The following is a 26152-nucleotide window of genomic DNA, read 5'->3' on the forward strand; positions in this document are numbered from 1 at the left end:
AATTTGCACATTTGTTCCTAACAATTGCTTTACATTGCTGTATTTTACAAATATACAAAAACAACAGGATTTTCTTAAGTTGTTGCTAAGTAATCCACACATTAATAGTGCACAATTCCTTATGATTTATTATTATTCTTCTAAAAATAATTGATTTCACTTGTAATTGAGCATCCAGCTTGAAATAAATGGGTCACACTTTATTTTGATGGTCCGTTTGTTAAATTTAATTTACATTGCATCTACATGGTCATAAGTAGACTGATAGGTTGAGTTTAGGGTTTGTGTAAGTTGACATGTACTTGCAAAGTTTCTTATAGTCAGTTAAATGTCTGTTGAAGGAGCAGAATCAACAGATATTAAGCAGACAGTCTACTAATACTCAAGTGGATCATCAAAATAAAGTGTTATCTAAATTTGTAAATAAACAGCCAGCAGGTTCACTGGAAAGATTCTGGACCTAAGGGTATGCTTTATTGACACTATGCTTAACAAAACAAGGATATCCTTCACCTTTTTATGAGACAGCAGCACTACTGCTGAAATTATTGATGATTTAAGATGTGGTAAAATCACAAGGACTCTAGTAATTAAGATCCTTAAGAAATAAAGTACATGGCATCATAAATAAAGCTTCAGTGCTCTGTATTTATAATGAGAAGCGTGATGAACATTATTTTTGCTGCTTGTTCACACTTCTTTTTTAAAATGAGCTGAATCAACACAATTTTTGAGCTTTTTTAGGGGGCAACTTAATTGTTTTATGTTTAGTCTACTTAAATTTGAAAAAATTACTTAATGGATTTGTGTTGGGACATTATGAAGGAATTGTGTGGAACCTAGAGATATTTACAGTGATGCTTCGCCAGTTCAGTTCTGACTGACATCTGAGCATGAGTAGAAACCCTTTGCATGAGTTTTAATTGCTAAATAACATGTGTGTTCTGTAATATTTGTGCTAAAATATTTTACAGATTTTTTTTTCAATAAAGTTTTTTTTATTAAAACAGCAGGTCGTTATGATCATTTTAATGACAATTAGGATCGCTTAAGTCAAGAGGTACATGGCAATGGCTGAGATTCAATAGTACATTTTTTAATGCTACAGAAAAAATCTGCAAACTGATTAACAGTAAGTTTCCTTAATATATACAATGAATAACCAGAAAGTGACTTCCCCATATTACCCTCCATAACACTGCTCTTTTTCTATTTTAGTCACAGCCATATCACCCTGCAGCCTAAAACCGGTTACTCACTAAAGCTAAACAGGGTTGAGCCTGGTCTGTACCTGGATGGAAGACCACATGAGAAAACTAGGTTGCTGTTGGAAGTGGTGTTAGTGAGTGGTGTTCGTGTGGCCAGCAGGGGGCGCTCAACCTGTCATCAATGCAAGTTCTAATGCCCCAGTAAAGTGAAAGGGAGCGCCGTCTTTTGAATGAGAAGTTAAGCTGAGGTCCTGACTCTCTGTGCTCATTAAAAATCCCATTGCACTTCTAGTAAAGACTAGGGGTGTAACCCTGGTGTCCTGGCCAAATTTCCTCCATCGGCCCTTACCCATCATGACCTTCCAATCATCCCCATCTACACAATTGGCTCTATCACTGTCTCTGCACCTATAGCTGGTGTGTGGTGAGCACACTGGCGCAGTTGTCCTGTGGCTGCAGTCGCATCATTCAAGAAGATACTGTACACTGGTAGTGTTGTGGAGAGACCTTCCCTCATGATTGTGAAGTGCTTTGGGTGTATGACCATACATGATAAATGCACTCTATAAATACACATGACTTACTTACTTACTTACTTATGTACTTACTTTTTCTGTTGACAATACGATCCCAGTGGATGTCTTGATGTCAAAAAAACACATTAAAATTAAACAATATCTTACATTAACATGTAAAATCGGTGTCAAGAATCAATTACAGGACAGTTCTGTAGTCAAGTTTGGTGTGTTTTGCCAATGTTAGATGTCAATTTGATGTCATTTTGACATCAAGGTAATTTACACTCATATCATGGATACATAATAAAGTGTGAATTTGGAACTGAAGCTTTCAGATGAATAAGCTTTTGTAATATTATAATACTTTTTGTGTTCTTATTACTTTGGTGGACAAAAGGACATCAATGTTTAGTTGTCAAATGGATGTCAATCTTCTGACATAACCTAATTTTACAGATTTAAAAAAAAAATGATTATACTTGATTCTGAAAGGATAGAACAGCCTGTAAATCATGTACTAAAAAACTGATGCCATTTTATCAGCATAATCGCTCACTTTTGTCATGCAGAGTTAGCGTAATTATATTTTGCAACATTTTAGCTGACTATCACTCATAATATTCTCCCATATTAAGTAAAAAGCAGAAGCCATAAGGCATGGATGCAATTTAGCTATTAACTCCTCCCTTTTTCCTCTAATGTTGTTTCTTCCTCAGTTAGAGTTAGCCATAATCAGACAACAGCCTCTGTGTCAGGTAAAAGCTTTTCTGTACTTTGTCTTACCTCATCAGCTCATTATTCATGTCTCAAGGCTTTTTACTTATCTGAGTACACATGCATGTTTAGGTTTATTCCTTATATACTGTGGTTAACATTTAATTATTATCTTGTGTTTGTTGTATTATTCGATAATTTATTATAAATAGATAGTTATGATAATGTTTTCGGCAGAGAATCTGTATGTGAATCATTAATGTTATAGCAGCAAATCAGATTTTATGTTTGTTTGTTTGTTTGTTTATTTATTGGTCATATTTTATTTTAAGGTACAATTTCACTATGGTTAACAAACTATTAACTATGACCTTTAGCTTAATAATCTTTTAATATTTTGCTTATTATGAAGGTAGTGGTTAGATTTAGAATTTGGGATGTTTATAAGTACAAATAAAAAGCCAATATCTTAATAATAGGCAAGTGATAAGCCACTAATAGTGAGAATTGATACTTAAACTAGAGTGTTATTGTTATTATCATTATTATCATTATTATCATCATAGAATATAGCTTTTTTATTTAATACTATTCCATTTCACTCCATGGTCAGCGTAGAGTTTGAATTCTAGAATTAGACATGTGGAACGGATTATTGAAGTAAGCCATATATCTATATCTTCTCTATACTTTTCAATAATTTATTTCTGCTTTTAAGTGGATGATGCTTAATTGGTGATTTGTTTCAGATTTGAGCAGCTGTGTCACTTTCACAAAACTCAAAAGGAAAAAGAAAACTCAGTATACCATTAAGGTATGATTACATGTTTTAATGTGCATATTCATAAAATCAGTATATTTATAGTTGACTTCTGTGGGTTGGTGGTATAGCTGTTACTCATAGTAATAATAAATAGTAAAACCTATTATAAGAACTCCACTGTAATGTGAATGTAGAAAACTGGTAGCACTTTACAATAAGGTTCATTAGTTGACATTAATAATGCATTAGGTAACAATAGTTAACTCTTAGCAATGCAGTTGCAGTGGTTATTATTCTTAGTAAATCATAGCTAATAAACACTGAATTATTGTTAGTTCATGTCAACCTGGTTCTATTAATTCATATTTATATCAAATTTTGTAGCCTATTTGTTAATGCAGAAACTAATGTAAATAAATGGAACCTTGTTGTAAAGTGATACACATATATTTATACACAAAGATGGCGTAACATAAAAATATGAAGTGATGTATTGTAATATTAAGCAATTTCTTGTATTACCTTTTTTTTCTGTTGAGTTACTTGTATCTTGAATTCTGCATTTCATTGTTTGTGTGTTATAGGGTTGAAGAAAATGTCCATAAATGTAACAGACATGGTACAGGTAATTTACTGCCAAACTATTCTACCATTTACTACACATTTTTTATTTATTTTACAATTTAATTAACAATTTCCTTCAAAGTCACTTTAAAGCAATTTCTGTTATGTATTTTTATTTTTGGCTGTGTACGCAGCCATTTAAAATAAGTACCATTTTAAAGGTGCCTAATTTATTAATTTCTGAAGTTATGACCAATAAAAATATATACTTTGAATTTGATGTCATGCATACCTTTTAATTCTCGCTTTGCTGACAAACAAAATAGTGCAAAATGAGCATTTACAAATTGCATGAACAATATGTAGAAAAGCAGGCTATTACCGTGCCGATGAAGAAATTTACTTAACATGGATATCCTTACTATATGTAAGTACACTGCCTGTGGGACCACCTGGATTAAGAGCTTTTCGCATGATAATGTTTCAGCTGGTAACAAGTTATTTAACCGTAACTGATGCAGGAAGAAGTTTCTCATTTATGAAACAACCATGTTGGAAAGCCCATGTGCAAAAGATGTTATTCTGTTTCAGAGGAGTCTTTGCAGGCATAAAGCAAAGAAAACATTCAATTAGATTGACGAAACTACTAAAATAAGAACTGTCCAACACATTATTAAAATTCAGACGGATGAAGAAACATGGTCCGAAAATAATCTTGAATGATCAAGATAGACAATCACTTAAATTCTCTGTTTAATGGTGCAAGAGCATTCCTTCATGCACAATGCAAAAAGAACTCAAAGTAGTGGGACTAAACAGCTGTAGTCTTAAGTCACCACAGCAGACTGAACCGCCAACTTATCCAGCATGTTTTACACAGCGGATGCCCTTCCAGCTGCAACCCAGTACTAGGAAACATCCATACACACTCATTCACACACATACACTATGGACAATTTAGCTTACCCAATTCACCTATTCCACATGTCTTTGGACTGTGTGGGAAACCAGAGCACCCGGAGGAAACCCACGCGAACATGGGAAGAACATGGAAAGAAATGCCAAGTGACTAGCCGGGGGCTCAGCAACCTTCTTGCTGTAAGGTGTAAAGTGACGGTGCTAACCAATGCCCACCGTGTCACCCCAAAATAAAATTTGTTAACTTAATTGTTTTGTGTAGGACAGCATGAAATTAATTGTGTTGTTAATGAGATCGCATTAAGGGGGAATTTAAAAATAAAAGTAATCTTAGCTGTTTTATGTTACAAAAAAGACTTTATAGATTTTAACCCTCACTTAGTTGAAAGTTTTTAATGAATTTCATGTAAGGTTTTGAGTTTTGAGGTTACAACATTGAAGAAGAGTAGCGCTTATGCTTTTGGCAGCTTCAATAACACTGAATGTTACTTCATTCAGTGAGCCACAACTGTGCTAAAACCAGTTTTGAGATTAGTCCCAATCAACTGTAGGCAGTATTAAAACAATTGCAGGTTGAACTGCAACAAAAAGCAGAAAATTCTGAAAAATCAAATGAAAATAATTTGACAAAATGCGTTTTGCTTAGGGGTTCTGTCTAAGTAAAATAAGTTTAAATAACAACATTCAAATAAGTTGAAATAATTTAATTGAGATAAGTTAAAATAATTCAATTTCCTGGAAAATTTTTCCTTAATTGAATTAAGTTCTAAGGCAGATGAGGGTCAACACAGTGGCACAGTGGGTAGCACTCTCGCCTCACAGCTAAAAAGCCGCTGGTTCGAGCCTCGGCTGGGTCAGTTGGCATTTTTGTGTGGAGTTTGCATGTTCTCCTCGTGTTCCCAAAGGTTTCCTCCAGGTGTTCCGGTTTCCCCCACAAGTCCAAAGACATGTGGTATAGGTAAGTTGGGTTGGCTAAATTGTCCACAGTGTTTGTGTGTGTATGGGTGTTCCCCAGTGATGGGTTGCGGCTGGAAGGGCATCCGCTGTGTAAAACATATGCTGTATAAGTTGGTGTTTCATTCTGCTCTGGCGACCCCAGAACAATAAAGTGACTAAGCCGACGAGAAAATGAATGAATGAATGAATGAATGAATGAATGAATGAATGAATGAATGAATGAATGAATGAATGAATGGTAAGCAGATGAAAGGATGCACCCACCATTCCTAGTGGCTGTGGGGGAAGTGTTGTGGTCTGTGGATGCTGCAGGTCTACACTGTAAAATGTAATAAGTTGACTTTACTTAGAAAAACTGAGAAAACTGATTACCTTAACATTTCAGAGTAAAATAGTGTATTCATTTTAAAGGAGCATAACTTCAATCAGTTTGTATTTACAATTTCTTAATAAAGTTCAGTAATTTTGACTCAAAATAATTAGTGTTAACTTCATATTAGTGTTCACATTAATAGGAAAATATTAGCAAGCCAATTGCCTTAAAATTATCAAGTAAGCTGAACTAAAACATTTAAGTAAAGACAAAAACAAATGCCTTACTTACTCCCAGGGCCATCAATATCAAAGTTAATATTTAGCCACATCATATTGGTGTTTCATAACATGTCATTTTTACAAGGTTGGTCGTTAGCGCAATGCTAAACCCCTAATCAACAATACCAGAACATACACATACACTAGACAATTTAGCTTGACCAATTCACCTTTAACGCCACACAGAAATGCCAACTGACCCAGCCGGTGCTTAAACCAGCGTCTTTCTTGCTATAAGGCGACAGCGCTACCCACTGCGCCACCTGTTTTTTCAATTCCCTCATTATCCTTCTCTATCATTAACATGCTTTTGACGCATGACCACTCAAAAGTTGTAAATATAAGTCAAGATTACTTAAATCTATTTAATTCAAAAACTTAATGTGCTAAAAAGTTGGGTAAGTTGGGTAAAAAAGTAAGTAAATTACTTGTTTAAATAATGTGAGGTGAACAAACTTATTTATAATAAGTTAACTGCACTTACTTTTATTAGTGAGAACTGCTATTGCTTTTTACAGTGTAGGTTTAGCACTGTTTTGTCCCTAAAGAGTAAAGTCAGCCGACTAAATTAATATACCGAATGACCAGATTAATCCATCACAGAATTTGTTTTCTTCCCTGATGGCACAGGCATATTGCAAGTATTCATTGAGCTCAAAGTGTGAGTGATTCAGGGAGCATTAGGCATCCTTCTAGCACATGAATTAGCCACCATAGAGTCCAGACCTCAACCCTTTTAATGCAGTAATCTTTGCAGTAGTCCAACTCTCTTGGCAAAAAAAAAAAATCTATGCAAGTCTGGATTGGAATAAATTGAACACTGAAACATATTGAAATGATAGCACAGCAAATCCATGCTGTAATCAAAGCTAAAGGGGATTTAACAAAATATTAGTGTGTGACTTTTTTTGAATAAGCAGTGTACTTTGACTTGGTGCAGTGCATGCAGTGCCATTGTGCAAAAATGAGTAAAATAAATTTGCAGGTCCTCTAAGGTTTGCCTAGAATCACATTCATGTAATTCGTTATACTTTGAGGTAACATTATATATCATTTGATTAGTCTGAATTGAAAACACACTTGTTTTGATTTCAGCTTGAACATTCTATGACCAATTCGCAGCAAATGACCTATGCTGAAACCCCAGCCGAAATGACAACACCAGGCCAGCTAAATCACTTAAACTGGTTGATAGAAGGATTGAACTGGACATCTGTGAAACATGCATTCTGTGCATCCAGATCTGAAATGATGCTTATCTGGATTATTTTCTTCATCGATGTCCTCGTCCTGAGCCTGGCCATCTGTGGATTGTGCTATATGCTCAGGTCTAACCACGCTCTTCCTGTGTTTGTCATCAACCTGTTCGCTTGCGATATCATACAGATTTGTTTCAAGCCTTTTCTTCATATTTGTTCAATGAATGCTTTCATCTTTTTTATCTTTTATATTTATATCATGAGCATAGTGGTTAATATTGGATTCATGGTCTGTATATCTATGGAGAGATACGTCATGATCAAATACCCTGTTTGGTACAGACTCCATCACACCAGCAGGAATTCACTTCTGATATGCTTGTTCGTTTGGGCATCGGCAGTTGGATTTATGATTATTAATGTGACGGTTGCGTTTAAGTGGAATCTGGAACATTCGTTCATTTTAGCTGTTTTTCTTTTTTTGTTGCCTTATCCAGTAGTTGTGTTTTCCTTTGTGGGCTCATGGAGAGCACTCTCACCTTCGATCTCAGTCTCTCCTGATGAAAAGAAGAGGATTTTGAGGATTCTGGCTCTAGTGCTTTTCAGTTACACAGTGCTGTTTATGCCATGCATTGTCCAAAATTCCATTTTCGCAGTTTCCTTTGAGCTTGGATTAAGTGGTTATTATCAACGTTTACATTCAGTGGCAGGGTTTTTGTTGTATTTAAATCCACTTGCTGACTCCTTGCTGTATGTCTTCGTATGTAAGGATGCTAATCGCATGCTTAGATGTTCATGTTGTAAGGAGCAAAGCGAAAATCATGTGTAGCCTGATTGTCCAAATCTAAAGTTGCTGTGTTCTTGTGAAGGTTGAACCAGCAGTCAGACTTATTAAACCCCTTGAATTATCAGCCCCCCTGTTTATTTATGTCCCCAATTTCTGTTTAACAGAGAGAAGATTTCTTCAATACATTTCTAATCATAATAGTTTCAATAACTCATTTCTTAAAACTGATTTATTTTATCTTTGCCATGATGACAGTAAATAATATTTAACTAGATATTTTTCAAGACTCTTCTATACAGCTTAAAGTAACATTTAAAGGTTTAACTAGGTTAATTAGGTTAGCTAGACAGGTCAGGGTAATTAGGCAAGTTATTGTATAACGATGGTTTGTTCTGTAGACTATCAAAAAGGTAACACTTTACAATAAAGTTCATTAGTTAATGCATTTACTAACATGAACTAATCATAAACAACACTTGTACAGCATTTAATAACCATAATTAAACATTTACTAATGCATTATTAACATTCAAGTCCATGCTTGCTAACATTAGTTAATGGACCATGAGTTAACATTAACTAACAATGAACAACTGTATTTTCATTAACTAACGTTTATTAACATGAATATATACTGTAGTAAAATGTATTGTTCATGTTAGTAAATGCATTACTTAAGATTAACTAATGAACCTTATTGTAAAGTGTGACCATCGAAAAATATATAGCTAATATATAATAGCTAAAAGGGGCTAATAATCTTGACCTTAAAATGGTTTTTACAAAAATTAAAAACTGCTTTTATTCTAGCTGAAATAAAACAAATAAGACTTTCTGCAGAAGAAAAAAATATTATCAGACATACTGTGAAAATTTCTGTGCTCTGTTAAACATAATTTGGAAAATAATAAAAAAATGAAAAAAAATTCAAAGGGGTTTAATAATTCTGACTTCAACTGTATGTTTGAGAGTTTTAAACATCAGACCACAAATGTTCATACTGTTTCTTTTATGTCACTGAAAATGATCAAGGACATCACAGGAAACAATTTACCCCCATTTAACCACTTTACTGTATGCTCGTCATCATTACTCATGTTTTAAATGCAACAGCGTTTCTGTCAATCCCAGTGAGCGTAATTAAATTTCGCTAATGCTAGCGAATAATAATGCTAGGCAAATACTATTCTGATTGTGTGATCGTATGACAAAAACACAGAGCTTTTGGTGGATGGATCTAGTGAAGCATTAGTGGCTTCTTCCTCTCTTTGCTGTTTCTTCATCACTTGCTTTCAACTGTAATCCAGCAGCAGCTCATTGTCAGGTAAATCCATTTTTCCTTTGCTCACTTGGGAATTATTTGTCAGATTTTTATTATTATTATTTTTGCAGATTATTGTTCTCTTCAGATGTTACTAGTGCATTATTTTATGTGTTGTAAATTATTATAAGGTATTTTATACAGCATTTTTGTGGAGGAAATAAATGCATGATTGTACACTGACAATGCAGAGATCATCATCATCGTCATGTATTTCCGCTTGATACAAATGTTAAAAACCAATTGGACACCTTATAATCACCACCACTTTTAAATGGCAAGTTTAATTAGCAGTTTACAATGCATTATCTAATGACAAGATTTAATGATGTGCATGAAATCTCAGCTGAAGCCTTTGTGTTGTTTAAGATTAAAGCTCCTCTTATCTGTTTCAAAAATTTAAAATGAGGTTGTATTAGTTCATAACATGAACAAACAATGAACAATTATTTTTTACATCATTTGTTTACATTTTACCCAGTGATGGGTTGCAGCTGGAAGGGCATCCGCTGTGTAAAACATGTGCTGGATAAGTTGACGGTTCATTCCGCTGGGGCGGGCCCAGATAAATAAAGTGACTAAGCCGAAAAGAAAATGAATGAATGAATGGATTTGTTTACATTAGTTATTGAATAAAATGTTCATCATTTAAATTTGTTCATCATGTTAATAAAGAACGAAACAACTTTATTTAAGAAGTAAAGAACTTTATTTGTGCATAAGTAAATACTTCCGTCATAAAATGCAGGTTTATTTCAACCCGATTCTGAGTGTAATATGGACCAAATCAACTCCTATAGGTATTTTTTATTATTATTATTATTAAAAGGGCAAATTTATCCCAACATCTAGGTTAGTCCATATATAACCCAAATTGGGTTTAAATAACCCAGAATTTCTTAAAGTGTACAAGTATTGTTCATTATTAGGATATGTTAGTAAGTATACTAACATTAACTAATTAAACCGTATTGTAAAGTGTGACTTTCTTAGCTGCTTTTTAAATGGATCTTTCATATACAAAAGCTTCCTGCTGAAAATGTTCATGTATATGGATTGCACAGCTCTCTAAAGTCTCTTTTAGCCATAAACAACTGAATAATGAGATATGTAAAACTATTAAGGAAAAAATATCAGATTTTTGTAAAGTTAGACTTTTATGGCATTCATTTGTGCACTGCTGTTAATTTCACATATTGTATTTTCCTTCCAACTGGCTTTCATTTTCATGCAACATTGCTGATACACTTACCATTTGCTGTCTGTATCATTCATCCACTTAGACTGCATGAGCAAATTCTCATTTATGACATTTTATTTTTTTAAAAATAGACGTGAAATAGTGAAGTTTAAGTAATCAGTGATGCACTAACAATCTTGACAACCAATTTGTGTTGCATCTGGTGACACTGTGTAAACTATAAAGCTCAACAAATTAACTGTTTTCATTTTAGTTCATACCAGAGCCTATCCAGGAGAGGAAATGGTTTGTACTGAAATAACAAGACTTTCGAATAACAAGACTTTCAGACTGGAAATAGGACAATTTCCATGGGAAATCGATGTCTCCAAATTGAAATTCCTGGAAAAGGTTTTCTGCATATCCAAAACTGAAGCTGTGATTATCTGGATTATTTTCTCATTTAACCTTTCTCTATTGTGTCTCGCATTCTATGGTTTGTGCTGTCTGTTTAAACCTAACCATACTGTGCCCATATTTGTCATAAACCTCTTCATCGCTGATGTCATACAGATTTGTTTCAGACCCATCATCACTTTTGGTATGTTCAATCTTGTAGTTGGAATTCTCTACTATGTTTATTCAATGGGCATAGTAGCTAACATAGGTTTTATGGTCTGTATATCTATGGAAAGATACATCATGATCAAATACCCTGTTTGGTACAGACTTCATAACACGTCAAAGAATACAATTCTGATATGCGTCTTTGTTTGGGCAGTACCATGTGCATGTGTAGTAATCGATGTGACTATTGCATTTAAAGGGCATCTGGAACATTTGTTTATCGTAAGTGTTTTTCTTTTTTTGTTGCCTTATCCACTGGTTGTGTTTTCCTTTGTGGGCTCCTGGAGAGCCCTCTCTCATTCAATCTCAGTCACTCCTGATGAAAAGAAGAGGATTCTGTGGATTCTGGCTCTTGTGCTTTTCAATTACACTGTGTTGTTCATGCCAAGCATTGTCGAAAGCAGCATTTTGTCGTTATCCTTTGAGAGCGGTCAGTCAAATCCTTTTTACTTACACTCAGTGTCAGAAACCCTAGTGTACTTAAATCCACTTGCTGACACTTTGCTCTATATTTTCTTAAGGAAAGATGCTAACAGCATGTTTAAATGTTTATGTTGTGAAAGGTCACATGAAGATCAGACGCAGAGAGCAAACTCCGTCAATTCTTTTTCTGGTAGGAGTGAAGTGCAAATCAGTGTCCAAACAGATTAACCGCTGTAATCTGAGTAAATATCACTGGTCTGCATAGGTTTGTTGACTCCTAATGCAGATGTTCACATTTTTGCAATTGTAAACATGCCTTTATGTGTTGTTAAATGATTTAAATGTCGTTAAAACTTATTTAAATGTGATTTGTGCGTTTAAAACTATTGAGTAATTGTTTAAATGCCCATTACTGCACATATTTACTATACCATTTGTCATTAATCTGGAATTTAGGCATGGACTGATATACCTGTATCCTAAATATTAATATTGTACACTGCACTTAACGTTGGTGCCATTGCATTTCTGTTGTGAATAGATATCTTTATCTTGTATTTACTGCTAAATGCAGATAATTACGATAAGGTTTAATCGTTCGCCCCGGAAGGGCTCTATCAAAACAAAATGTTCTGCTATATATCTCTGTAAACTTAACAATGTTATAAAAACAGTACACAAGCATTTCTATTCCACTGAATTTGCTATCACCTGAATTAAACTTGTGATTATCAAACTGATTATTAGAATGTGTTTATTTTTGGAAAAATGAAAATTAACTTTTGGGCTGTGTTGTTTCTTCCCTGACCCACTGTAATAAACTACATTTTATCAGTGCATAGCTGAGTATAAAAATAAATGGCAGACTTTTTTTTTTAATTCACCAGCATTAGCAGCAGAGGTAATGTAAGTAAATGTTGTGGCTAGTCTGGGTGAAAACTAATACACTACCAGCCAAAATTTTGGGGTCAGTAGGATTTTTAAATGTTTAAAAATAAAATTTAAAAAAGCTTATTCTTTTCATAAAGGCTGCATTTATTTAATAAAAAAAAACAGAACAAATTGTAAAACTGTGAAATGTTATTGCACTACAAAGGAACTGTTCAAAAGTAGTTTATCATTTAATTTAATCCTTTATTCCAGTGATTTTAAAGGTGAATTTTCAGAGTCAATTAATCATTTTTTTTTTCATTTAATAACTGCTGCCTTGATGAACAGAATAATTTTTTCAAAAAAAAAGTACATTTGAAAAAAAAACTGACCCCCAAACTTTTGACAGGAGATGGGTTGCGGCTGGAAGGGCATCCACTGAGTAAAAACTTGCTGGATAAGTTGGCAGTTCATTCTGCTGTGGCGACCCCGGATTAATAAAGGGACTAAGCCGACAAAAAAATGAATGAATGTATATATTTTCACAGAATAAAAAAATGCTGTATTAATGGATCTTTAAAGCTGTCAGTGAAAATAAGTAATATTTTTATAATAAAGGTAGACTTTGATGCCATTCATCTTTGGAGTGGTGCTAAATGTGTTAAAATTCATAATGTGTGTGTTTTTTTACAAGTAGTTTCTTAACAATTGCCCTTTCAATCATTTAATAATTTTCCTTTAGCTTAGTTCATTATTTATCATCATTGGTCACCACAGCAGAATTAACTTTTGTTTTAAATCAAATGCACAGACCCTGCATTCCTGATCCTTACATCCACTGAGATTATGTGCGTAAAAAAATCTCAGTGACCTTTTATATAACATTAAATTGACAGTTCAGACAAAACTTAAAATTTAGTCTTCGTTTACTGACCTGTTACTTGTTCAAAGCCTGGTTGACTTTCTTCTGTTAAACACAAAATAAAATATTCTGAAGAAAGCCGAAAACCTGTAGGCTCACAACTCCTTTTGTTTTTTCTAGAATGGAGGTCAGTAGGTTTTCAGCTTTTTTCAGAATTTCTTTATATTCAAATATTATAATATCAAATATTTTGAGATTAACAGAAGAAAGAACGTCAGTAATTTGTCAGAGAGTGGACGCAGATCAAAAAAGTTGCCCAATTTCGGTGGAAAACTGAAGACTTGGCAACACTGGCCTGAGCACGCGCAAATGGGTGTAGCTGTCAGTCCCTATGGAAACTAAGCAAACTTCAGGCAAACTCGTAAGCTACAGTTGATTGCGGGACACATTCGTGAGTTTCTTCAGTTCTAATTAATGTTGTATTTTAATATCACTGCGAAATGAAGACAAAAATGATCGTATCCACATCGATGAACGCGGGAGAAGGAACAAGAACTGAGGCTGAAGACACTAGTAAAGGTGTTGCGTCTTTAGCAGGTAACTTTAGTGTCTACATTCATCTTTAAAATAACATTAATCAATACAGACTTAACGTTACCAACATAAACGTATCCATTGCTGCATTATTCAGTTCGAAATATAGTGGAATATTATCGTTAATTTCCACTGTTCTGTATTGGTCTTATTTGCTACTCTGACTAACGTTATTAAGTTAACGTTAGATATTAGCATTACAAAGTAAACAATAGCAACTTTTAAGCATAGAAGAAGAGTTCCAGAGTGCCATCTGAAATTTCCATCGAAAATGAACCTTTTTTTCAGTTCATCCTTTATTTTTTTCATTTATTTCACTTTAAAGACCATAAAAAATAACTAATACTTTGCCATAAAAGTGATATTACTGAACCTACAAACAGGAGCCTGACAAAATTGCTAATTTTTGAGGAAAATTTTAGATGGCATTTAGAAGTTTTTGCATTGAACTCATCATATGTTATCTCATGTTTTCTTGTCAGAAATATTACCTTTAGCAAGCTATTGTCGTACATAAATTGAAAATTAAACGGGTTATTGTTTAATAAATTAAATTAAACTTAAATGAAAATACACGTGTTGGATCTGTTAGGATAGATTTGTTAGACTACTTATTTTAGGTAATGTATTTTTATGACTAAGGTTTATGAGGTTTATAAGATATTTATAAGATATTATATTGATATAAGATATTATATTGTATTTTTACTTTAGGTCAAAGGAAATTGGTTTACCAAATATTAATAATTTTAATATTCTAATTTAAAATAAGGACATAAACAAAGTACACGATTAAATATTCTTAAAGGTTTGAAATATGTTTTTTCCTGTGTCATACATTGTTTAACTGATAGAGAGGTGTATCTGTTCACATATTTAAAAACTTGCATTATTTACAGTGCTATTTGAAAGTGCGTAGCCAAAGCTGAAGGATATGATTTTTTTCCACAGGAAAATATACAAGAGAAAAAGAGTACTGCAGATAAATATATGTACTCCTTTTACCCATTATTTGACAAAAAGGAAAGAAAAATGTAGTCTTATTTTATAGCTTTTCATGTAAAATGCCTAATGGAGAAATATTTTTCCTTTGAAAGATCTGGATTCTCAGAGTGCAGCTGCTGAAGTGTCAGAGAGTGACATAAAGCCTTCAGGCCCCAGGTGATGAAGTGCAGTTTTTTTAATAGTATCCAAATGACATTTGCTCAGATTCAGTTGCTTGAGAATAAAAAATACTGATTTATGTTTCCTGTATCCTCTTCAGAATTACCAAAGACTTCTTAAGGGAGCACTGCAAGAAAAACAAACTGTACCTGACACCAAGGCTGAATGACACACTTTATCTTCACTTTAAAGGTTTGAAATTGCTTAAACAAAAGAGACTAATTTTGCATCTTCATCTTTCTTTTCAACTTTTTTAATGAAACTGTTAATTCTCCATTGTAGGTTTTTCTTGTATAGAGGGTTTGGAAGAATATACTGGCCTGCGCTGCCTATGGCTCGAGTGTAATGGTATTCGAAAGATTGAAAATCTGGAGAATCAGACAGAGCTTCGCTGTCTGTTCCTCCATCAGAATCTCATTCACACTCTGGAAAACCTGGAACCACTCAGCAAGCTTTGCACGCTTAATGTCTCAAACAATTATATCAAGGTCATTGAGAACATTTGTAAGTACTTAACTCATTGTCAAACTTTGGCCCCAGTCTTTCATTCTCATTTATTTACACATTAAGGTTTTGTTTTTCAGCTAGTTTGAGCGACTTGTCCACTCTACAGATCTCTCATAACACACTGGAGAATGTTTGTGACATGGAGGAGCTTTCACACTGTCCATCCATCAGTGTCCTTGATCTGTCCCACAACCGCATCAGTGATCCAGCGCTAGTTAATATTCTAGAGAAAATGCCTGACTTGGTAAATTACAGTGCATTTCTTTCCTCATTTATGCTTTCTTGTAAATTTTGATTAATTTGCTAGTTAATATATGTTTGCTTGATCTTTCCAGCGGGTGTTAAATCTAATGGGCAATGAAGTCATCAAAAAAATCCCAAACTACAGGAAGACTCTGATTGTGCGTCTGAAGCAGCTGACCTATCTAGATGATCGGCCTGTTTTTCCAAAAGATAGGTTAGCAGCAGTGTTTACTGTTTAAAAATTAGCATTGTCAGATTTTTATCTGCAGTTTTCTCCACAAAGCTTATATGTAACCCGTTACTCTAAAGCAGGGGTCCCCTAACTCAGTCCTGGAGGGCTGGTGTCCTAGCTCCAACCCCAATTAGACACACCTGAACCAGCTATTCAAGCTTTGTCTAGGTGTACTAGAAACTTCCAGGCAGGTGTGTTAAAGAAAGTTGGAGCTAAACTCTACAGGACACCAGCCCTCTATGACAGACTTTGTGCAACCCTGATTATAGAGGGTGTTGCTTTATATTTTATTATTTCACAGAGCATGTGCCGAGGCCTGGGCAGCTGGTGGTTTGGAAGGTGAGCAAAAAGAAAGGGAAATGTGGCAAACAAGAGAGAGAAGGAAGATCCAGGAAAGTTTGGATGCAATGACTGCCATTCGAGAGACTGCTCTGAAACGGCGGCAGGACCGAGAGCTTTCAGAGAAAGGCAAACACACATTCGCTTTACTTATACATTACTGTTCATGCCAATTCAAAGAGTAAACAAGCACTCACATTCTCTTACTTTGGTTTTACCATACAATATCATTAAACTTTTTTTTACGATTTACCCCCAGGAATTCTAGAGTTTCCAAGTCCAGTTGCTGAGGACCAGAGCCCACATGATGAAATATCAGATATTGAACCTGCAGAGAGTGACTCAGATAGTGAAACAACACAAGAACAAACTGATGCATCTCCATCGCCATCAGAGATGGACCACAATTTCAACTCTGCATCTGATGAAGATCAGATTATTCAAAAAACACAAAATGATTCAGACCAGTCACAACCACAACCGAATGAAAGTGTTCATTCATCATTTGACGAGGAACAGATTCGCCAATCAGCAACATGGGGACTGAAGCCTAAAGAGGAGAAGAATCAAATTTTGAGCATCTACACAAAACAATCACCGTCTGATCAGAGAGTTTTAATCTCAGTCTCAGGTCCCGGTGCTCTTGTCACTGAACTGATCTCTGAAGACGAAATAGAGTCTATCAACCTTTCAGATGAACCTGTATTAACAATTGATGTGAGTCCTTACACCGTTGTAACTCATTATAACTCATTTGTTTTTAGAATAAATTTTCATTTCTTATAATTCTTATAGTATTTCGCTACAAATAACATTTTTGGATTCTCCCTAGGATCTTCCAGATCTTGAGGATGAAGAAAATAGCCACATACTACCAATAACATCACAGGTAAGAACATGTGCTTTTTTGTATATCTCAGAAACCCTTGTTATTAGCGACACTAATGGCCATTTTGTGAACTGCAGTGTCATTTTTTTCGCACATAATAAGCTATATTCATGCCAAGTTTTTTTTTTTTTTTTTAACCACCGATAAACTTTTGTTGAATGGTTAATGTGACTATTTAAAATTGTTACATGGTTCCTTTTACAGCATCGATTATGTAAATTAATATAATCCGTTAAATAGACTTAAGCTTTTATTTAGTTGTTAGTTTGCGTAACAATGATAAAAATATGAAAAGCCATTTAAACACAAGCCCCTTCAGGGGCAGCAGGAGCGTTAATAATAATGTGGTAAAATTAATTTCCATCATTTAAAGAGATGCCACAGAACAGTGTAACTAAATTCAGTACATTTTGTTTGGTCTCAGACCCATTTTATAATTGTATCTCAATCAGGCAACAAAGATAACTGATTTTAAAGAAACCAGATCTTAAATGTGGCGATTTTATAAGGCATGCCAGGTCACCAGAAGCACTTGAGCTGCTTTGCTAAAATTAAAAGTCCCTACCTCTGCATATACCCCATTGTACATGAGACAGAATATTATTTAAGGCCCTGATGTAGTCATGAAGTTCTGTTTCATTCTTTAATTAAAAAAATCTTCAATAATGTACAGTAATATACTGTTAACAAACATTCAAACATCGTCCATTTTGCTGAGAGCTGTACTAAACACAACATCGAAAAAAAACATAGTGGTGAGAGAGAATCTGTAAAAATTAAAACAAATGAACGTAGTGATGTGGAAATGTTTGCACAAGCTTTGCAATTCACCGGCATCATTTCAACAGATGAGGTTATTAAAACGATAGATCAATTAAAAAGTACTTCACATGAAGTCAAATGTAACTTTGTTTAATTTCTAGCAATAGCATACAAAGTCCTGCATATAAGAAAATCAAGCTTTCATTGACAACCAGGTAGATCAGAGAATGTCTTGTTACAAGCCGTAAACACCTGGGAATTTTACACACGGCCCCTTTAACTTAATCTAAAGTTGTTTGATTTGAATATTCAAATGAATAAAAATGTCATATATAGATTAAAACTAGAACAGTATCTCAATGATACTAAAACATCACTTGGTGAGAAAGCAAGTCATCTTCACAGTTGTGATAAAAAATTGTGACCATATTATTCAGCAAATTTCCTACTTTTAAATGCTACATTTTTTAGAGTGGGATGCGTCCAAAGATTGAGGTGATCTCCAGCATTGACACAGAGTCAGAAGCTGTTAGGAGTTTGTATCCCTGGCCTCATTCAGACGCTGTGGCCCTTGACCAATCTCAGCAGCTTATCAGTGTCTCCACTACAAGAAACTCAGTCAAACAGTCTGGCATCAGTCTGGCAGAGGCAGGAGATGACGTCCCAAAGGCAGCAGAAAAAAGAAAGACTGTTCTGATTGAGGAACTGGACTGAGTCTTTATGATTGAACGGAATGGATTAAACTATATTGCGTCTGATGGCCTTTCAGCACAAACATTAAATTTAAAACAAATGGGACGTCTACCATATAGATAATTTGATTAAAATTATTTTAATCATTTTAATAAAATGTTAAAATAAATTACTTTGCTTTGAATTTTATTGCAGATATTGTACATTTGAAATACCATGTATACAGTTTTACCTGATCTTTTTACACAATCTACAAATATTTAAAAGTGTACAACGTTTTTCATTACTGTTTTTTATAGAAAAAAAATAGTTTTCAAATAAGCAAACACATAATTAGTCTCACCACATCTCTTTCATGTAAACTCACACACTAAATTAAAGAACATATTCAAAGAAAAAGAGTCTATGCAGATGTGTGCCTGTAGACCCGACATTGCCGTCAGTTCGGATTTGTGTGGATCAGTTAGATCCGAAACAGTAGGAGAAGAGAGCAGCATATCAGGAGCAGGTCTTTGCTGACAGAATGAGCGAGTGCTTTGAGGGTTTCCTGATTGGTTTGATCAGTGTTGGGAACCAGGGGTGTGGTTGCAGACACAGCTTCAGTACGACTGGCACATATATCATAGAGGTTCCCTGCAAATGCGGTTTTCCGGGACTCTGCCCTCAAAGACTCCCAGATTTCTGCTGCATCGCCACGACAACCTGACAACACTCCACTAACACACACCTGGAAGGCGTCCCATGACCTGTGGATATGAAAGTGCAATGTAATAAGATAATGAGATGAATCTGTATTCAATAAAGACGTGTTTTTCATGTGTCTCACTTGCAAATGGAGTTGATGTCCTGTGGGTTTTCATCCGTCTTGGAGCTCACACTGTCACCCAGAGTGAGCAGACACTCAGCGAAGCCCCTGTACACAGCACTACATGGAGGTGTCACTGCTGCACTCAGCACACACCAACAGAGACCTGGGGAAACATCAAAACACCTCTGATAGGACTTTGGTGTGCGTTATTTAATTATTTAACAGAATGGAGCACAAGTGAAGATGATAACAATGTTTAAAATTTAAAATTAGTGTAAAATAGATGTAAACTGCCCCTTTTTGATCCTAATTGGGCCATATTGATGACTTTCTCTTTAAATTCAAATGAGATTGTGTTCCCAGCACTCTCAAATAGGGCAAAGCTACAAATGCCGGCATTCATTCATTCATTTTCTTTTCGGATTAGTCCCTTTATTAATCTGGGGTCGCCACAGCGGAATGAACCGCCAACTTACACAGCATATGTTTTATGCTGCTGATGCCCTTCCAGCCTGCAACTCAACACTAGACCATACCCATACACACCCAAGCACACACATCACTACCGCCAATTTAGTTTATTTAATTCACCTATACTGCAACCAGAGCACCTGAAGGAAACCCACATGAACATGGGGAGAACATGCTAACTCCGCACAAAAATGCCAACTGACCTAGCTGGTGGTTAAACCAGCGACCTTCTTGCTGTGAGGCGCTCGTGCTACCCACTGCTCCACTTACTCTCTTATGACATGTACAAAGGGAGACTTTTTTTGTTGTTGTTGACTGTTCTTATGAAGTGTGATAATAAAAAATAAAGTTAATCTATTTTTACCATTAGCAGCTGGTTATATTCACAGACAGTTGCCACACAACTGTGTTTAAACCCCCTATAAAAGTAATTTTTGCACAATAGGTTACCTTAAAAAACTGTTTGCTCAATTCTGTCGCTCAGTTCTGTCAGTTTTAATGTCATGTCTGCCTTGTTACTCACGGTAACAGATTTTGACGATATAAAATTGAAAATTTATCTCAGGAACTTCACTCTCTATCACAACTATTATAAGCACATGACATTAATGAAGTCATGATTAAAGTAACAATTGATGATGGGCCATTGAATTATTAGAAAACAATGCACACCCAAGGTAGTGATGTGGAATGGAGTGACAGTTGTGCGTTATTTTTTAATAGTTCAATGGCTCATCATCAGTTATTCCACTTAAACTACAGGTATCACACCTAAAGACCTTGTTCAATTGTTACCCTTAAAATAGTCTTGTACGCAGTATAGGTTCTTACCGATTTAATTCCAAGCCACAGGTTCTGATTTGTTTATTCATTCATTTGTTTTCCTTTGGCTTAGTCCCTTTATTTATCAGGGGTTGCCACAGCAGAATGAACCGCCAATTTATCCAGCAAATGTTTTACACAACAGATGCCCTTCCAGCTGCAGTGCCAACTGACCCAGCCTGTCGCCCACTGGTTCTAATACTAAAATATAATTTTAGTGCTAATAATAATTGAGGTTTGTGCCAATGAGTAAATAAGAGAGTCTGTGCTTCTATGTACAGTATTTGTTCCAATAGGGAAACTACATTTTTAAAGGGACCCTATTAGGATTTTGTATTTTTGAATGTTAGTCAGTGTGTTGTGTGTATGTTTCAGCATAAAAAAATCGACAAAGTTTCAGATCTCAAAGTTCACTCTAAAGGGAGGTATTTTGGTTATAAAAATATAAATTTTCAAGAACAACAGCTAACAGCTCATTTGGGCTACAAGCATCCATTTCCATGGTTTATGATGTCACAAAGCAGCGTTCACAATATGTACAGCTTGAGGGCAAAATTAAATATCGGGTCTGAACTGATTTATCTAAAGAGTTGGTAAAGAAGAAATACTACAGAAATAGTGTATTAAACCTTACTATAGTAATGCGTATTATACTATAGGATTTTCAACACTTTGTTAGCAAATGCTAACGTTTACTGTAGCTCTACTAAATTGATCAACTTTAATAAATACTGGAATATACTTTAGTGCATACAGCAATAAACTGTGGTGTGTTGTGGTAAAATATACTCTTTAGTTGTAGAAAATGTAGGCATACAGTGTAAAATGATATAGTAAATACTAGTGCTTTTAAAACACTTTAGTAAAGTGTATTATATTATAGTATTTACAAAACTTTTCCATTTAATGCTACAGTATATTGTAGTTAATATACTGAACTTATAAACTGTAATAAATACTATAGTATACTTTTAAGGTTTTACTGCAATAAACTGGTGTATTGTAGTATAATATGCCCTATAGTTGTCGAAAACTTAGGCGTATTGAGTAATTTGTTTCAAATTACTGTAGGTGTTGTATCACCATATCAAATATAGATTTACCACAACAGATTAATTCAAGTACTATAGTATAGTTTAAAAACATTTACTTTAAATAACTTTTTTTTTTGCAAACTATTTGATTGACAAGTGACCAGGCAGTGCTAACAACACATTTCTGTGTATGCTTCCATGTTTGTGCGAGTGTGTATTTGTTGTGTATCAGTGTATATTTTTTCATGAGAGAGAAAGAGAATAACAGGAGAAAGGCTCAATGTACATGTTTATTTCGTTTTTTCTACTCTTGTATGCTGTAAACTATTTTGAAATGACTGAAATCTTTTGGCAAAGTGATCTTGAACTATTTTATGATCAAGAGTATTGGAAACACATTTGTGCATTTCACTGATATAATTGCATATCAGCTCGGAATGTACACCCATCCAATTAGAATCAAGTCTCATATTGCATATAAACCAGTATGACATACATGGACAGAAGAGGTAATGAACAAGTCTGGTGAAAACTTTTTTGTTTAATTGAATTTTTTGCTGTTTCTTAGTAATTATTTGAGAATTTAGTAGCGAATTCTAAGTGAAGTCAATCTAACATATTTTATTTTCATTAATAATTCTTCTTACTGTTACATTTATCTTTAATACTGCCTTATTCATTATTCAGATATACTGTGTAAGCTACATTGCAAAAGTCCATTGTTTCTGTATGTTAATATATGTGTCTGTATATCTATGTGAGTTGCTGTACGTCACATGGATTAATCTGAGGATTAGACCCAGAGCAAAAACCATGTTTAATCTTGTTCAGAACAAATCTCCTCCATTTTACCGTTTCCCAACTATAACCATTTGATATGTTTATCTTAAATGAGAAATACTAGTATATTCAGTAGTTTAGCCAGGTTTTTTGCTTTCTGAATGCTATGTCATAGTATATGTACTGTACAGCACACTATATACCATGACTGTGGCTACTACTTCACTTTTATTCCCTGATAAATGACAGAAGAATTGAAAGAGCGTACAGAAACACAGGTTTGCATATGTAGCATTCTTGATTTTAGATTTAATTAAAATGAGTTATTTGTAATTTGATACTTAAGTATGTAAAATAACATTGAAAACAAATATATGTCATATATATGAGACAAACTATGACACCTCACATTAATACACACTCAAAAACAAGCCTGAAAATAAAAAGAAATGAAATAAAAATAGAGGTTTACTCACTGAGGCAGATTGAAATGAACAGCAGCAGATGCATTCCGTTTGAGCAGCCAGAGTTTTGAACTGAAGATCACACACACTGGAACACCTTAATGTTTTAACACTTCAACAAATAGTCGAGTATGAATCATCCATTGCTTCTTCGGATGCTTCATTCACCTTCCAGTCGTCAACTGTTGAGGCTGATGGATGAAGGGGAATGCAACATCTGATTATTAAAAAGGGGGGAAAACTGTGGGATTAAAGATCATTTCCGGCTGCAGCGTTCATTATATCAAAGTGTGTACCTTATATTACAATGCTTCTATATGCTTAAGAGTTATTGGTCTTTGTCTCTCTCTCTTTTTTATCACACACACACTCACTTTCTCTACTACACAAACACAATATACAAACAGATGGAATAACTCCAGTAGGACTGTTATTTTAATTCCAGCATGGTACTTTCTAATAAACACACAGTGGACAGGACTCGGTTTGATTGACAGCCTTGGATTATGTCATTGCGTAAATCTAAGGGGAGAGCAGAGTAAAGGCGGATTACAACCTCTTATATAAAGCCATTACTATCAGCTTCACTCCCTCATTTTCTCTGCTCACTATTTCCTAGTATTTGTTTGTTGTTGGACATGGAGTAATGGTGGTATCATGGTTTTCTTTAAGTAGGATGAGATCCTTTAAGTGGAGATAGATTTTGCTTTTCACAGTATTTTATTCAATATACTCAAAACCTTCTATTGACGTTTTAATAATTCAGTGCTTAAATATATTAATTTCTTTTTTGCTTTTAATTATTTACAATACCGGTCAAACGTTTGGGGTCAGTTTTTTTTTCATGTTTTTTCTTTTCTTTTTTTTTTTTTTAAAGAAAATCAATCTGTTAATTAAGGTGGCATTTATTAAATGTAAAAATATATATACTTATTACAATTTTAAATAACTGCTTTCTTATTGTATGTAGTTTCAAATAAAATTATTACTCCAGTCATTATTGTTTTTGGTACTATTACCATTAATAATAATAATTAATATAAGAGTGATTTCTGAAGGATCATGTGACTGAAGACTGGAGTAATGAAGCTGAAAAATCATCATTAAAATCACTGGAATAAATGATTAAATTAAATTATAAATTATTTTTAAACGGTTATTTTACTGCACAATAATATTTCACAGTTTTACAATTTGTACTGTATTTATGATTAAATAAATGCAGCCTTGGTGAGCAGGATATATATACACTTTAACTTGTATGGAACAAGTGAATGGTAAGAAGGGGGAAGTGGGGACAGTTGCAACATTTTTTGCATTTCCTTCAGTTTCTCTGAGACTTCAGTTTGTGGAAACACAAAATTAAATACATTAAACCTACATCTATTTGACACCCACCCACAGTGCTATTATATGTGTACATATGATAAAACATGCAGAATTTAAACTTGAACAGACAAAGTCAAACGTTGCAACTGACCCCGATCGGGGGGAGGGTTGCAACAACGCACAGGGACAGTTGCAACATTTATTAAAATGTAATATTAAAACATTCTAAAACATCAGGTTCAATTTTATCAATTTTTTTGGTAAAAAGACTCAATTTAAATTCATTAAATTGTTAAATGTGTTAAATTTGCCATATACAGTTCAAGTCTGAAGAATTATTGAATTATTATAATCTCTAACTGATTTATTTTATCTTTGGCATGATGACAGTAAAAAATATTTGACTATTTTTAAAGACACGTATATACAGCTTAAAGTGACATTTAAAGGCTTAATTAGGTTAATTAGGCAGGTTAGGGTAATCAGGCAAGTTATTGTATAACGATGGTTTGTTCAGTAGACAAAATAAATAGCTTAAAGGGGCTTATAATTTTGATCTTAAAATGTTTTTTTTTTTAAATATATATAACTGAATATAAAAAATAATAGAAATAACTGCTTTTATACTATCTGAAATAAAACAAATAAGACTTTCTCCAGAAGAAAAAATATTATCAGACATACTGTGAAAATTTCCTAAACATCATTTGGGAAATATTTTAAAAATAAATAAATAAATAAATAATTTAAAGGGAGGCTAATAATTCTGACATCAACTGTAAATACAGAGTAATAAAAGAACAAGCCACGGCCAACAATCAAGTCTTAAGAAACTGAACTTTTTTTTTTTTTTTTTTTTACTAAAACCACTTCTTTGAACTTTGAAATTAATACATTAATCAAAGAATTCATGTTTACAAAGTAAATTACTTTGAAACTGTGATAAAATTAAAATTGAAATCTATGCTAGGAAGAGACAATAGCTTTAACTCTTGATAGATAAACTTATTTAAAACTTAGATAACAGTGATTTAAAGTATTTGAACAATGAACAATATTTGAACAATATGAACAATATTTCACGAAAACAGATTACATTAGTAATTTTCTGAACATTCATTTATTTTATTTTTTATTTATTTATTTTTTCACCTAAAATGAATTGTATGCTGAAGGAATGCTCACAAATGGCTGATTTCTCTCAGACGGTCTAACTGAAAGTTGTAGTATAGTATACTTTAGCTTATTCCTAACTTAAATGGAGTCTTGCAGCTGCCCCACTCTCCCCTAAATGATACAACAAACGGAAAAAGAAAGAAAACGTTAATAAAAATAGTTTTACTACGTTAGTTGTAGATTAATGGTTGCGACAGCTTTTGTCATTTTTTGTCATAGATTTTGACATCTATTTAACTCAGTTGCCTTAAGAAAAACCTACCACTAGGTGGGAGTAACGTCGCATATTAGCTACAGTTGTATGACGCGTTGCTACTCAACGGAAGTGACGCAGTTTGTG

General features: G+C 34.0%; 4 protein-coding genes across 11 annotated transcripts; 3 read left to right on the top strand and 1 right to left on the bottom strand.

The window, feature by feature from the left end:
- The first annotated feature begins 3793 nt into the window (after window positions 1–3793).
- LOC141375374 (G protein-coupled receptor 4-like) lies at window positions 3794–12511 on the top strand. Its single transcript, XM_087261336.1, has 2 exons — window positions 3794–3828; window positions 7332–12511. Exons 1-2 carry the CDS (start codon window positions 3799–3801, stop codon window positions 8262–8264), a joined length of 963 nt encoding a protein of 320 aa, XP_087117462.1. The 5' UTR covers window positions 3794–3798; the 3' UTR covers window positions 8265–12511.
- Window positions 11027–12001, top strand: LOC147836001 (G protein-coupled receptor 4-like). Its single transcript, XM_087261335.1, has one exon. It carries the CDS (start codon window positions 11027–11029, stop codon window positions 11999–12001), a length of 975 nt encoding a protein of 324 aa, XP_087117461.1.
- A 1387-nt stretch (window positions 12512–13898) lies between the features above and the next one.
- dnaaf1 (dynein axonemal assembly factor 1) lies at window positions 13899–19097 on the top strand. 3 transcript variants are annotated; one of them, NM_001319131.1, is made up of 10 exons: window positions 13899–14102; window positions 15197–15260; window positions 15364–15455; window positions 15546–15767; window positions 15848–16014; window positions 16106–16227; window positions 16547–16713; window positions 16844–17301; window positions 17417–17473; window positions 18707–19097. In NM_001319131.1, the coding sequence occupies exons 1-10, from the start codon at window positions 14006–14008 to the stop codon at window positions 18947–18949; spliced, it is 1689 nt and encodes a 562-aa protein (NP_001306060.1). In that variant the 5' UTR covers window positions 13899–14005; the 3' UTR covers window positions 18950–19097. The 3 variants fall into 3 exon arrangements, with proteins under 3 accessions (NP_001306060.1, XP_087115078.1, XP_087115077.1); XM_087258952.1 differs by lacking the exons at window positions 13899–14102; window positions 15197–15260; window positions 15364–15455; window positions 15546–15767 and having other exon boundaries at window positions 15877–16014; window positions 16106–16340; window positions 16479–16713; XM_087258951.1 differs by lacking the exons at window positions 13899–14102; window positions 15197–15260; window positions 15364–15455; ... (1 more) ...; window positions 15848–16014; window positions 16106–16227 and adding an exon at window positions 16323–16436 and having other exon boundaries at window positions 16515–16713.
- nrn1lb (neuritin 1-like b) lies at window positions 18107–26139 on the bottom strand. 6 transcript variants are annotated; one of them, XM_087259807.1, is made up of 5 exons: window positions 26075–26139; window positions 25789–25923; window positions 23320–23498; window positions 19755–19899; window positions 18107–19674 (listed from the first exon to the last, which is right to left on the bottom strand). In XM_087259807.1, exons 3-5 carry the CDS (start codon window positions 23351–23353, stop codon window positions 19392–19394), a joined length of 462 nt encoding a protein of 153 aa, XP_087115933.1. In that variant the 5' UTR covers window positions 23354–23498; window positions 25789–25923; window positions 26075–26139; the 3' UTR covers window positions 18107–19391. The 6 variants fall into 6 exon arrangements, with proteins under 6 accessions (XP_087115933.1, XP_087115934.1, XP_087115931.1 ...); XM_087259808.1 differs by lacking the exon at window positions 25789–25923 and having other exon boundaries at window positions 26075–26130; XM_087259805.1 differs by having other exon boundaries at window positions 25789–26107.
- Window positions 26140–26152: the final 13 nt, after the last annotated feature.

Source organism: Danio rerio, chromosome 7 (assembly GCF_052040795.2).
Source record: "Danio rerio strain M-AB ecotype USA chromosome 7, GRCz13ab, whole genome shotgun sequence".
Taxonomy (NCBI): Eukaryota; Metazoa; Chordata; class Actinopteri; order Cypriniformes; family Danionidae; genus Danio; species Danio rerio.

Coding starts and splice junctions, on each gene's coding strand:
- dnaaf1 (NM_001319131.1), top strand. CDS start 14,006: ATGAAGACAAAAATGATCGTATCCACATCGATGAACGCGGGAGAAGGA. Junction 15,768..15,847: donor CAAGGTCATTGAGAACATTT/GTAAGTACTTAA, acceptor TTTGTTTTTCAG/CTAGTTTGAGCGACTTGTCC. Junction 16,015..16,105: donor TAGAGAAAATGCCTGACTTG/GTAAATTACAGT, acceptor TGATCTTTCCAG/CGGGTGTTAAATCTAATGGG.
- LOC147836001 (XM_087261335.1), top strand. CDS start 11,027: ATGGTTTGTACTGAAATAACAAGACTTTCGAATAACAAGACTTTCAGA.
- nrn1lb (XM_087259807.1), bottom strand. CDS start 23,353: ATGCATCTGCTGCTGTTCATTTCAATCTGCCTCA. Junction 19,900..23,319: donor GTTCATTTCAATCTGCCTCA/GTGAGTAAACCT, acceptor ATGTTTCCCCAG/GTCTCTGTTGGTGTGTGCTG. Junction 19,675..19,754: donor GACATCAACTCCATTTGCAA/GTGAGACACATG, acceptor TCATATCCACAG/GTCATGGGACGCCTTCCAGG.
- LOC141375374 (XM_087261336.1), top strand. CDS start 3,799: ATGTCCATAAATGTAACAGACATGGTACAG. Junction 3,829..7,331: donor ATGTAACAGACATGGTACAG/GTAATTTACTGC, acceptor TTTTGATTTCAG/CTTGAACATTCTATGACCAA.